We start from the raw sequence: 13,798 nt of genomic DNA, 5'->3' as shown, positions 1-13,798 counted from the left end.
TTATTTTAAGAAGCAGAACATAGAGAGTCAAAAGTAACAGGATGAAGATAAGGGTTGTCTTCTTGAGAAATCAATTTGTTCGTTAATCACGGGTGTCAAAATGCAATAATAAGATTAGTAGTAGGATAAAAGATGCGGAGGAATCAGAAAATTAACCTTGTCCTGTTGTCTTGGGTATGAACTGCCATTTCTGCAGTCAGCAGCTTCTGGGGAAGTCTCAAGAATCTTAAGTTTGAGGTCTTCCAATAGAATGGGATGTCCAGTAGCCAGGAGAAAATGATGCATGTCTTTTTAGTTGTATCATATGAATCCAAGGATCAATGTCTTATAGTTTTACTGCTGGGTCAGTTGTTGACAGTACCTGATAATTTATTTTTTATTTTTATTATTATTATTTTTTTGCATTGAGGCTCAAGGAAAATTGTTTTCTAATGCTTTTTCAGAAGACCAAATCTCCAGATTTCAGAGGCTGCTTAGGTGGGTGCTTTGAGAATGCAGCTTCTATCTGTTGATAAGGCAGGAGTTCTCTTATGAGTCCCCTGCAGCAATTAGTGACAGAAGCTTATACTAGTAACATCTAGGATTGGAAGTAATTCACAAATACATGAGGAAGCCTGTTATTAACTCAGAAGGCGATAACTTATGGGTCTTAGAATGGATTGATCTTATTGCCATCAAGGCAAAAGGAAGTACTTTGGGCTTTGGACGTTAGAGAAGCTCTGAAAACTATTTTTAGGATTCTATTAGTTCTCTTTATCTTTCCTGAAATTTGTGGATACAAAAAGATAGCGGAGTTTCTAAAAAGGTAAAGCTTTACAGAGTTATTTAATAACAGTATCAGTGAAATGTGTGTCCTCTTACTGAAGATACACATTGAGATTTCCCATTCAGGAATACAAAATTAAGGATTTTTTTTTTCTACCACTACAGTAACAGCTCTCCAGCAAGGAAAATCCTTAAACCCCTTAAGAATAAATAATAACCCTCATGTAATCATAGTCCATTTAGAGGTGTTCAACAGAACTCCAAGACTGGGCTCCAGTTCATATTCTACCTTTATAGTTTTGCCAGGATTGGGTCATTGAAATAGGTAAGACATATATCCCTGGCAATACCCCTAAAATTGCCCCACTAACATTGGTTCAGCATCATTATCAATGTGTTTCCACTATTGTGCATAAGACCTTTTGCTGGACTCCACTTTAATTATGACTATTTCCTTAGGTAACAGTGAAGCATCTCAAGATTATTTTCATTATTTATTATTTTTAAAATTTTAATTAAAAAAAATTTCCACAGGTTATTGGGGCATAGGTGGTGTCTGGTTACATGGCATCTCAAGAGTCCCTAATATGACATTCATTCTGTCGCAGTTCCTGAAGCGGTCAGGAAATCTTTGTTTTTAAAGCACTCCAAAGTCACTGACAAACCACCAAAACATATGTACTGTCAGTATAACTATTTTCTCTGTTATCCTTTATCAGCTGGTAGGTCTAGGCCAGGGCAATTCCTACACTAACAGAGTACCTGGGATGGCATACTGAGTTAGCCAGTTACTAGGTAAGAAACTTTGGGCAAAAAATTTTTTTGAGCCTCAGTTTTCTTTAGACATGAAATAGTAATACTTGTCTCAGAACCGTGAGCATCTAATGATTTATTGTACAATAACCAACCTATCACTAAGTCTTTCACATTGATTATTTCCTTTAATTATCACAATCATCCCATGCGATGGCCTATTATCCTCGTTTTATAGACATACAGTTACACCCCTTTAAGTTGTGATGCGAGGATTCAAACTCCGATCTTTCTGATGCCGGATTCAGTGCCCCTTTCTGAATCCCTCTAACAACCCGTGACACTTTTGTACCGTTAGGTTCAAGTCCCCACCATACAGCCTGACCTGTTAGGAGGCACTCAACCTTTAAAACTTTGTAATTTGCAAGTGTGATTATAACGGGTTAGTTCTAGAGTTTGATCTCTTCTTCGTGCAGGGGTGAAACCCCACCCCAGCCGAGAACTAGACTCTACTCCCCTGGGGCTGTCTGCGCCCCCCCGGGAGGCGCCCAGTCCCCAGTTTATTGTGAGCTTACAGTGCTGTGCGCCAGATGCCGGCCGGTGACGGCGGCGAAGCGGCGGAGTCGTCCGTCGCAAACCCCCTCCCTGGGGCCTTCCCGCCGGGCTCCGCGCGGCGTCCCTAGCAACGCACGCGCGGTCTCCCAGCCCCGCCCCGGCGGGCGGCACTGCGCCTAAGCTCTGCCACAACCGCCAGTCAGGTCTCTCCCCTTCCCCTCCCTCCCCCCTCCCCTCTCCTCCTCCTCCGTCTCTGCCGCCCAGAGCGAGACACCAACATGGAGCCCGAGGACCTGCCATGGCCGGGCGAGCTGGAGGAGGAGGAGGAGGAGGAGGCTGCGGTGGCGGCGGCGACGGGAGAGGAGGAGGCGGCGAACTTGGACGAAGTCGTGGTGGTGGAGGTGGTGGAGGAAGAGGCGGGGCGGGACTTGAACTCCGACTCTCACTGCGAGCACCGGCATGTAGAGAGCACCGACGACGAGGAGGACGAGGAGGCCAAGGCCTGGCTGCAGGCGCACCCTGGCAATATTTTGCCTCCGACGTCGCCTTCGCGGCACTGCTACTCGGAGGGCAAGCGGACCTCCCTGGAGAAGGTGAGGCGGACCCGGGAGGGGTGTGCAGCCGCGGCGGGTGAGGGTGGAGGCTAGGCCCCTAGCGCTCCGCCCGCCCGCGGGTCGCGCCGCCTGACGGAGAAAACGCGCGCGGCTGAGGCTCGTCGGCGGCCCCAACTGCAGCCCAGGTGCAGGCCGGCTGCTCCGAGTCTCCCAAGCCACAAGCAAAGACTTCTCGTTTCCTCTCCCTCGGTGGGTCCTGGGCCTTTTGAACTCCGACAGACGTTCAGGGGAACCTGCATTCCCCGTGAGTGTGGGTGAGAAACGCTGAGACGGGAGCAGGGGTGTAGGACCGGAGCGAGTGGTGGCCTGTTGGAGAGACAGTGGACGCATTAGCTTGGCTGAATTGCAGGACTCCCCTGAGGGAGTCGCGTGGATAACGTACACTGCGCGGTCACTGAGTCTGGAGAGACTCCCCGCAGGTTTTCCTCTTTCGGACCATCATTTGTAGCAATAAAGGGGTTCCGCAGGGCTTGGAATGCAAGAAGCTTGTGATGCGTCTTCGAACAGTCCGGAAAACTAGAAAACACAAATAATACACAATGGAGAAAGCCGATTTCATGGTGGGCCCACGAAGATCGTTTTGAAAATAACTCTCCATTTAATTTACTGCCCTTACCCCGTTTTTGAATTTACTACTTTTCGAGGAACAAGACTTGCCCTGTTCAGTACAGTAGAGAGTGGCTACATGTGGCTCTTTACATCTTAAAGAGAGGGCTATTACAGTTTTGAATACGAATTAAAAATAAAATGAAAAATTCTGTGCCTCTCTTCTTACCACTTTTCAGGTGCTGGGCAAGCCACACTAGGCTAGGAGCTACCATGTTGGACAGCGCAGATAATAGAACAGTTCCATTATCACAGACAGTGATGGTGTAGACTTTTGTTACTAGTTGTTGTTTTGCCTGGTGAATATTCCAGGGGTACTTAATTCATTGAACATGTATTTTAGAATTCACCATGTGCCACACATTGTGCTGGATGCTAAGGAAACCTTGGTGAACTCAGGCGTTTTTAGTCTCTGCCTTCCTTGTGTTCATGGTCTAGACAGGGAGGCAGACAGGTTTCAGATGATCACATAAATAAAAGTAAAACTGAAAACGTGCTAATACTCTATGAAAGCATAAAGTAAGATAATCTGGCCTTGTCAGTGAAGCTGGGAAAGCTTTCTCGAGGTGGTTATGGTAAAGCTGTTATCTGAAGACAGTTTAAGGTTAATCAGGCGAAGGGGAAGGAAAGCCTTCTAGTTGAGGGAAAAACACATGAAAAGGTACTGTTGGTGAGAGAGAACATGGCATTTTCCAGGAACCAAAAGCCGTGTGGGTGGAGCACAGACTGCAAGGCTTTGTGTGCTATGCCAAGGATTTAGGGTCTTTATCCTTGGAGCCTTGGGAAGTCGATGAAAATACTTGAAACAAGGGGGTGTATGATAAGATAGGTGTTTAAGAAAGATCAGCTGTATAACAGAGTGTAGCAACAGCTGTGATAGCAAGGTGGGTTGGGGAGCAGTAATCATAGGTCAAGGGCATAAATTAGGATACCCTTGCAGCATTGCCAGGCAAAAGATGATGAAATTTTGGAATAGGGAAGTAATGGTGGATACAGGGAAAAGTCGACTGATTTGAGAGAGATTTAAGAGGCAAAATCATCATACTTAATGGATGGGATGTGAAAGGTGAAGTAGCCAGGTATTAGGTTATTGTTTGAATGGTTGTGCTAATACTAAGTTATGGCCAGGTTTATGGTGAGGGTGGTGGCCGTGAGTGGTGGAATTGGTTGGGTGGATGTTAAGAGTATGGGTTTGGTTTTGAAGATTGAAGGAGAAGGCTGGGCTGGAGATTTCAAGTTGTAAATCATCTACATACAGACCATAATTAAAGCCACACTTGCTGACTAGGTCTCCTAACTTTTATTTTGTCCTGCGGCTTCTTGCTTGAATAACTAATAATATTCAAATCTTAAGGCCTAGAGGAGGAGTTAAAAAAAAATTTTTTTTTTAGCTTTAATTTTAGATTCAGGGGTTACATATGCAGGTAATTAACATGGATGTATTGCATAACAGTGAGGTTTGGGCTTTTAGTGACCCTCTCACCCAAATAGTGAACATTGTACCCGATAGGTAATTTTTCACCCCTCCTCTCCTCCTCCTGGAGTGCCCAGTACCTATTTCCGTCTTTATGTCTGTATGTACTCATTGTACCCATTCTGTATCTCTGTATACCCATTGTACCCACTTGTCTTATCAGTGAGAACACGTGGTATTTGATTTTCTGTTTCTGAATTATTTCATTTGATACCCTCCAGGCTCCATCCATGTTGCTGCAAAGGACAGGATTTCATTCTGTTTATGGCTGCATCATATTTCATGATGTGTGTGAATACATACCACATTTTCTTTACCTATTCAGTTGTTGATGACACTTAGGTTGATTTCATGAGTTTGCTATTATGAACAGTGCTGTGATAAACATACTTGCACAGAAGTTTTTTTTTTTTTTTTTTTGGTTTGGTTTTTAGAGATGGGGTCTAGCTGGTCTTAAACACCTCGGCTCAAGTGATCTTCCTGCCTTGGCTTCCCAAGGTCCTGAGCTCGGGTATCTTTTTGATGAAATGATTTATTTTCCTTTGGATAGATACCCAGTAGTGGGATTGCTGCATCAAATGATAGTTCTGTTTTGAGTTCTTCAAGAAATCTCCATACTGCTTTCCATAGGAGTTGAACAACTTGCATTCCCAACAACAGTGTATATATGTTCCCTTTTCTTCTTATCCTTCCCAACTTCTATTTTTTGACTTATTAATAATAGCCATCCTGACTGGTGTGAAATGGTGTCTCATTGTGATTTTAATTTGCAATTCTCTTATGATTAGTGGTGTTGAGCATTTTTTCATGTTTTCTTGGCCGCTTATATATCTTCTTTTGAGAAGTGTCGGTTCACATATTTGCCTGCTTTTTAGTGGGGTTGTTTTTTTCCTGTTGTTTGAGTTCCTTATAGATGCTGGATGTTAGACCTTTGTAAGATGCATAGTTTGCAAATATTTTCTCCCATCCTGTAGGTTATCTGTTTACTCTGTTGACAGTTTATTTTGCTGTGCAGAAGCCCTTTAGCTTAATTAAGTTCCATTTGTCCGTTTTTATTTTTATTTTTATTTATTTAAAAAAAAAGAAAAAAAGAATAATAAAAAAAGAATGAAGGAGAGGAAGAAAGAGGAAGAGGAAGGGGGATAGAGAACGGGGGTGTTGCTTTATTGCCCAGGCTAGAATGCAGTCTAAAAATGGGTATGCCTATAATTGTGCCTAATAATAGAGACATGAAAAAAAATGAGGGAAGAAAATAACAAACAAGCAGCCATATTTTATTTAAACCTGTAAATAGGTGTCATGTGGTACTGATAAGAGTGTATATTTTGTGTATTTAAAGTGGAGAGTTCTATAAATGTTAATTAAGTTTACTTGTTCCAGATCTGAGTTCAAATCCTGGATATCGTTGTTAATTTTCTGTCTTATTGATCTGTCTAATATTGATGTTGAAGTCTCCCACTATTATTGTGTGGGGGTCTAAGTCTCTTTATAAGTCCTATATATCTGGGTATTCCTGTATTGGGTGCATATATATTTAGGATCTTTAGCTCTTCTTGTTGCATTGATCCTTTTATCATTATGTAATATCCTTCTTTGCTGCTTTTTTTTTTTTTTGAGACGGAGTTTCACTCTTGTTACCCAGGCTGGAGTGCAATGGCGCGATCTCGGCTCACCGCAACCTCCGCCTCCTGGGATCAGGCAATTCTCCTGCCTCAGCCTCCTGAGTAGCTGGGATTACAGGCACGTGCCACCATGCCCAGCTAATTTTTTGTATTTTTTAGTAGAGACGGCGTTTCACCATGTTGACCCGGATGGTCTCGATCTCTGGACCTCGTGATCCACCCGCCTCGGCCTCCCAAAGTGCTGGGATTACAGGCTTGAGCCACCGCGCCTGGCCGTGCTTCTTTTGATCCTTGTTGCTTTAAAGTCTGTTTTATCAGAGGCAAAAATTGCAACTCCTGCTTTTTATTTATTTATTTATTTATTTATTTTTGCTCTCCATTTGGTTGGTAAATCTTTCTCCTTTCCTTTGTTTTGAGTCTTTGTATATCCTTGCATGTGAGATGGGTCTGGATGCAGCATACCGATGGGTTTTGACTTTTGTTGCCTGTCTGTGTCTTTGGATTGGGGGATTTAGTTGATTTAAATTTAGAATTATGTGAGTTTAATACTGCCATTTAATGTTAGCTGGCTGTTTTGCCCATTAGTTGATGTAAATTCTTAATTATGTTGATGCTCTTTACTTTTTGGTATTTTTTGGAAAGGCTAATACTGGTTGTTCCTTTTTTTTTTTTTAATTTTTTTAATTGCATTTTAGGTTTTGGGGTACATGTGAAGAACATGCAAGATTGTTGCATAGGTACACATATGGCAGTGTGATTAGCTGCCTTACTCCCCCTCAACTATATCTGTCATTTCTCCCCATGCTACCTCTCCCCACCTCCCCGCCCTCACATCCCTCCCCCATTTCCCCCCAACGGATCCCAATGTGTAGTGCTCCCCTCCCCGTGTCCATGTGTTCTCATTGTTCAACACCCACCTATAAGTGAGAACATGCAGTGTTTGATTTTCTGCTCTTGTGTCAGTTTGCTGAGAATGATGGTTTCCAGGTTCATCCATGTCCCTACAAAGGACACAAGCTCATCGTTTTTGATGGCTGCGTAATATTCCATGGTGTATATGTACCACATTTTCCCTGTCCAGTCTATCATCGATGGGCATTTGGGTTGGTTCCAGCTCTTTGCTATTGTAAACAGTGCTGCAGTGAACATTCATGTGCATGTGTCCTTATAGTAGAACAATTTATAATCCTTTGGATATATACCCAGTAATGGGATTGCTGGGTCAAATGGAATTTCTATTTTTAGGTCCTTGAGGAATCACCACACTGTCTTCCACAATGGCTGAACTAATTTACACTCCCACCAACAGTGTAAAAGTGTTCCTATTTCTCCACATCCTCTCCAGCATCTGTTGTCTCCAGATTTTTTAATGATTGCCATTCTGACTGGCGTGAGATGGTATCTCAATGTAGTTTTGATTTGCGTTTCTCTAATGACCAGTGATGATGAGCATTTTTTCATATGTTTGTAGGCCTCCTGTATGTCTTCTTTTGTAAAGTGTCTGTTCATATCTTTTGCCCACTTTTGAATGGGCTTGTTTGTTTTTTTCTTGTAGATCTATTTTAGTTCTTTGTAAATTCTGGATATCAGCCCCTTGTCATATGGGTAGACTGCAAAAATTTTTTATCATTCTGTCGGTTGCTGATTCACTCTAACGACTGTTTCTTTTGCCGTGCAGAAGCTGTGGAGTTTGATTAGGTCCCATTTGTCTATTTTGGCTTTTGTTGCCAATGCTTTTGGTGTTTTGGTCATGAAGTCCTTGCCTACGCCTATGTCCTGAATGGTTTTGCCTAGATTTTCTTCTGGGCTTTTTATGGTGTTAGGTCTTATGTTTAAGTCTCTAATCCATCCAGAGTTAATTTTAGTGTAAGGTGTCAGGAAGGTGTCCAGTTTCTGCTTTCTGCACATGGCTAGCCAGTTTTCCCAACACCATTTATTAAATAGGGAATCCTTTCTCCATTGCTTGTTTTTTTCAGGTTTGTCAAAGATTGGATGGTTGTAGATATGTTGTGTTTCCTCCGAGGCCTCTTTTCTGTTCCACTGGTCTATATCTCTGTTCTGGTACCAGTAACATGCTGTTTTGATTACTGTAGCCTTGCAGTATAGTTTGAAGTCCGGTAGTGTGATGCCTCCTGCTTTGTTCTTTTTGCTTAGAATTGACTTGGCTATGCGAGCTCTCTTTTGGTTCCATATGAAGTTTAAGGTGTTTTTTTCCAGTTCTGTGAAGAAGGTCATTGGTAGCTTGATGGGAATAGCATTGAATCTGTAAATTACTCTGGGCAGTATGGCCATTTTCACGATGTTGATTCTTCCAACCATGAACATGGAATGTTTCTCCATCTGTTTGTGTTTTGTCTTATTTCATTGAGCAGTGGCTTGTAGTTCTCCTTGAAGAGGTCCTTTACGTTCCTTGTTAGTTGTATTCCTAGGTATTTTATTCTCTTTGTAGCAATTGTGAATGGCAGTTCATTCTTGATTTGGCTCTCTTTAAGTCTGTTACTAGTGTATAGGAATGGTTGTGATTTTTGCAGATTGATTTTGTATCCTGAGACTTTGCTGAAGTTGTTTATCAGTTTCAGGAGGTTTTGGGCTGACACGGTGGGGTCTTCTAGATACACAATCATGTCATCTGCAAATAGAGACAATTTGATTTCGTCCTTTCCTATTTGAATACCCTTTATTTCTTTTTCTTGCCTGATTGCTCTGGCTAGAACTTCCAGTACTATATTGAATAGGAGTGGTGAGAGAGGGCATCCTTGTCTAGTGCCAGATTTCAAAGGGAATGCTTCCAGTTTTTGCCCATTCCGTATGATATTGGCTGTTGGTTTGTCGTAAATAGCTTTTATTATTTTGAGATACATTCTGTCAATACCTAGCTTATTGAGGGTTTTTACCATAAAGGGCTGTTGAATTTTGTCAAAGGCCTTCTCTGCGTCAATTGAGATAATCATGTGGTTTTTTGTCTTTGGTTCTGTTTATGTGGTGAATTACGATTATGGACTTGGTATGTTGAACCAGCCTTGCATCCCTGGGATTGATCCTACTTGATCATGGTGGATAAGCTTTTTGATGTGCTGTTGCAATTGGCTTGCCCGTATTTTATTAAAAATTTTTCTATCTATGTTCATCATGGATATTGGCCTGAAGTTTTCTTTTCTTGCTGAGTCTCTGCCGGGTTTTTGTATCAGGATGATGTTTGTCTCATAAAATGATTTGGGGAGGATTCCCTCTTTTTGGATTATCTGTAATAGTTTCAGAAGGAATGGTACCAGCTCCTCTTTGTATGTCTGGTAGAATTTGGCTGTGAACCCATCTGGACCTGGGCTTTTTTTTGGGTGTTAGGCTCTTAATTCCTGTCTCAACTTCAGATCTTGTTATTGGTCTATTCAGTGTTTCGACTTCTTCCTAGTTTTGGCTTGGGAGGATGCAGGTGTCCAGGAATTTATCCATTTCTTCCAGGTTTACTAGTTTATGTGCATAGAGTTGTTTGTAATAATCTCTGATGATGGTTTGGATTTCCATGGAATCTGTGGTGATATCCCCTTTATCATTTTTTTATTGCATCAATTTCGTTATTCTCTCTTTTCCTTTTTATTAATCTGGCTAGTGGTCTGTCTATTTTGTTGATCTTTTCAAAAAACCAGCTCCTGGATTTATTGATGTTTTTGAAGGGTTTTTTGTGTCTCTATCTCCTTCAGTTCTCCTCTGATCTTAGTTATTTCTTGTCTTCTGCTAGGCTTTGAGTTTTTTTGATGTTGCTCCTCTAGCTTTTTCAATTTTGATCCTAGGGTTTCCATTTTAGATCTCTCCTTGCTTCTCATGTGGGCACTTATTACTATATATTTTCCTCTAGAGACTGCTTTAAATGTGTCCCAGAGATTCTGGTATGTTATGTCTTCGTTTTCATTGGTTTCGAAGAACATCTTTATTTCTGCTTTCATTTCATTGTTTATCCAGTCAACATTCAGGAGCAACTTGTTCAGTTTCCATGAAGCTGTGCGGTTCTGAGTTAGTTTCTGCATTCTGAGTTGTAACTTGATTGCACTGTGGTCTGAGAGACTGTTCATTATGATTTCCGTTCTTTTGCATTTGCTGAGGAGTGATTTATTGCCAATTATGTGGTCAATTTTAGAGTAGGTGTGATGTGGTGCTGAGAAGAATGTATATTCTGTGGATTTGGGGTGGAGAGTTCTGTAAATGTCTATTAGGTTTGCTTGTTCCAGGTCTGAGTTCTGGTCCTGGATATCCTTGTTAATTTTCTGTCTGGTTGATCTGTCTAATATTGACAATGCGGTGTTAAAGTCTCCCACTATTACTGTGTGGGAGTCTAAGTCTCTTTGTACATTACATTAAGAACTAGCCTTATGTATCTGGGTGCTCCTGTATTGGGTGCATATATATTTAGGATCCTTAGCTCTTCTTGTGGCAGTGATCCTTTTACCATTATGTAATGTCCTTCTTTGTCTCTTTTGATCTTTGTTGCTTTAAAGCCTATTTTATCAGAGATGAGAATTGCAACTCCTGCTTTTTTTTGCTCTCCATTTGCTTGGTAGATCTTCCTCTATCTCTTTATTTTGAGCCTTTGTGTATCCTTGCATGTAAGATGGGTTTCCTGGATACAGCACACTGATGGGTTTTGGCCTTTTATCCAATTTACCAGTCTGTGTCTTTTGATTGGGGCATTTAGTCCATTTAATTTTAGGGATAGTATTGTTATGTGTGAGCTTGATACTGCCATTTTGATGCTAGCTGGCTGTTTTGTTCGTTAGTTGATGCAGATTCTTGATTGTGTTGATGCTCTTTTACCATTTGGTATGTTTTTGGAGTGGCTGGTACTGGTTGTTCCTTTGTATGTGTAGAGCCTCTTTCAGGAGTTTTTGTAGAGCCGGTCTCATGGTGATGAAATCTCTGAGTACTTGCTTGTTCGCAAAGGATTTTATTTTTCCTTCACTTATGAAGCTTAGTTTGGCTAGGTAGGAGATTCTGAGTTGAAAGTTCTTTTCTTTAAGGATGTTGAATATTGGCCCCCACTCTCTTCTGGCTTGTAGGGTTTCTGCTGAGAGATCTGCTGTGAGTCTAATGGGCTTCCCTTTGTGGGTAACCCAACCTTTCTCTCTGGCTGCCGTTAGAATTTTCTCTTTCATTTAAACCCTGGTGAATCTGACGATTATGTGCCTTGAGGTTGGTCTTGAGGAATATCTTTGTGGTGTTCTCTGTATTTCCTGGACTTGAATATTGGCCTGCCTTGCTAGGTTGGGGAAGTTTTTCTGGATAATATCCTGAAGAGTATTTTCCAGCTTGGATTCATTCTCTTCATCACATTCAGGTATACCTATCAAACGTAGATTAGGTGTTTTCACATAGTCCCACATTTCTTGAAGACTTTGTTCATTCCTTTTTGCCCTTTTTGCTCTATTCATGCCTTCTCGTTTTATTTCATTGAGTTGATCTTTGACCTCTGATATCCTTTCTTCTGCTTGGTGATTCGGCTGTTGAAACTTGTGCATGCTTCGCGAAGTTCTCGTGTTGTGTTTTTCAGCTCCATCAATTCACTTATATTCCTCTCTCTGTTGTCCATTCTTGTTAGCATTTCGTCTAATCTTTTTTCAAGGTTCTTAGTTTCTTTGCATTGGGTTAGAACACGTTCTTTTAGCTCACTGTACTTTCTTAACTATCCACCTTCTGAAGTCTGATTCTGCCATTTCATCACCCTCCTTCTCCATCCGGTCTTGTTCCCTTGCTGGTGAGGAGTTGTGATCCCTTTTAGGAGGAGAGGTATTCTGGTTTCAGGAGTTTTCATCCTTTTTGCGCTGGTTTCTTCCCGTCTTTGTGGGTTTATCCACCTGTTGTCTTTGTCGTTATTGTCTTTCAGATTGGGTCTCTGAGTGAGCTTCCAGTTTGTGGGTGCTGAAGTTCCTTCTTTTTCTTAGTTTCCTTCTAACAGTCTGGCCCCTCTGCTGTAGAACTGCTGAGGTCCTCTCCAGGCTCTGCTTGCCTGGGGATCACCTGCAGCAGCTGCAGAACAGTAAGGGTTGCTACCAGTTTCCTCTTCTGCTATCTTTGTCCCAGAAGGATGCCTGCCAAATGTCAGTCTATTCTCTCCTTTATGAGGTGACTCTTTGGATCTATGGGGGTCAGGGAGCTGCTTGAGGAGACAGTTTGTCCTTTACTGGGGCTCAGGTTCTGAGCTGTGAGCTCCGTTGTTCATTCAGAGCTGCTGGGCAGGTACGTTTAGGTCTGCTGCTGCCTAGTTACTGTCTGCCTGCAGAGGCTTTGCTGAGCTGCTGTGGGCTCCGCCCAGCTGCCCTTTGATCTTCCCTGCAGTCCTGTTTATATGAGTGTAGTTTGAACTGCCTCGGCAATGGTGGCCCGCCTTACGGCGGACTCTCTCTGTAGTGGCAGGTTGCCTTGGCAACGGCGGGTTACCTCAGCAATGGTGGGCTGCCTCCGTAGTAGTGGAGAGTCTCAGTAATGGCGGATGCCCCTCCCCCACAGAGTCGGACCATCCCGGGTTCAGCTGTGATTGCTGTGAAATGCTCAACCCAGAGAGTTTTCAATTACTTGTTTTTGTTGTTGTTGTTGTTGTTGTTGGGTGGAGGGTCACCAACCGAGCCTGATCACCTGGCTCCCTGACTCAGAGTCTTTTTTTTTTTTTTCAGTTGAACGACCCAGTGTTCCAGTCACCTGTTGAAAAGGCGCTGGGATCTCCCATGCTGTGACTCACTTAGCCGGCTGAAACAGCGGCGCTGAGGTTCCTGGCAGTTTTTTTGCCTAGGAATCTCCTGGCTTGGCTTGCTATTTCAGATGAATGGGCAGCTTTGCCATCTCAGGGCTCCAATCGCCAGCTAAGAGGGCTCCCAGACCAGTGTTTTTTGTACGGAGAACCGCCACAGCAGGGCTCAGTCAAAGCAGCCATGCAGGCCAAATCAGCCACAGGACCGAAACAGTCTTGCTGGCCAAAACAGCCATGCTGGCGACCCCTCCGCCTGGGAAATCTCCTGGTCTGTGGGCAATAAAAATTCGTCTGGAAATGCGGCGTCCACTCACCCTCTACATTTTGACTGGGAGCTGAAATCCTGAGCTGTTCGTAGTCGGCCATCTTCCCAGCAGTCCGCCTGTTGGACTCTTCGGTTGTTCCTTTCCATGTATAGTGGTTCTTTCAGAAGCTCTTGTAAAGCAGGCCTGGTGGTGATGAAATCTCTGAGTGCTTGCTTGTTCACAAAAGATTTTATTTTTCCTTCGCTTATGAAGCTTAGTTTGGCTGGATGTAAAATTCTGGGTTGAAAGTTCTTTAAGGATGTTGAATATTGGCCCCCACTCTCTTCTGGCTTTTAGGGTTTCTGCTGAGAGATCTGCTGTGAGTCTGCTAGTCTTCCCTTTGTGGGTAACCTGACCTTTCTCTCTGGCTG

General features: G+C 42.7%; 1 protein-coding gene across 17 annotated transcripts in view; it reads left to right on the top strand.

Annotated features, from left to right (window-relative positions):
* Positions 1-2,290: 2,290 nt before the first annotated feature.
* Positions 2,291-13,798, top strand: part of ALMS1 (ALMS1 centrosome and basal body associated protein) — a 345,038-nt gene continuing 333,530 nt past the window's right edge. For all 17 annotated transcript variants that reach the window (XR_012517383.1, XR_012517382.1, XR_012517381.1 and 14 more), the window contains exon 1: positions 2,291-2,666. Coding sequence is in view for 1 of the 17 variants with exons in the window: in XM_074398294.1 (XP_074254395.1) it covers positions 2,352-2,666 (315 nt within the window). In the remaining 16 variants the exon portion in view is untranslated. The remainder of the gene's footprint in view (positions 2,667-13,798) is intronic.

Source organism: Saimiri boliviensis, chromosome 1, assembly GCF_048565385.1.
Source record: "Saimiri boliviensis isolate mSaiBol1 chromosome 1, mSaiBol1.pri, whole genome shotgun sequence".
Classification (NCBI taxonomy): domain Eukaryota; kingdom Metazoa; phylum Chordata; class Mammalia; order Primates; family Cebidae; genus Saimiri; species Saimiri boliviensis.
This window is presented reverse-complemented; position numbering and strand designations above follow the sequence as displayed.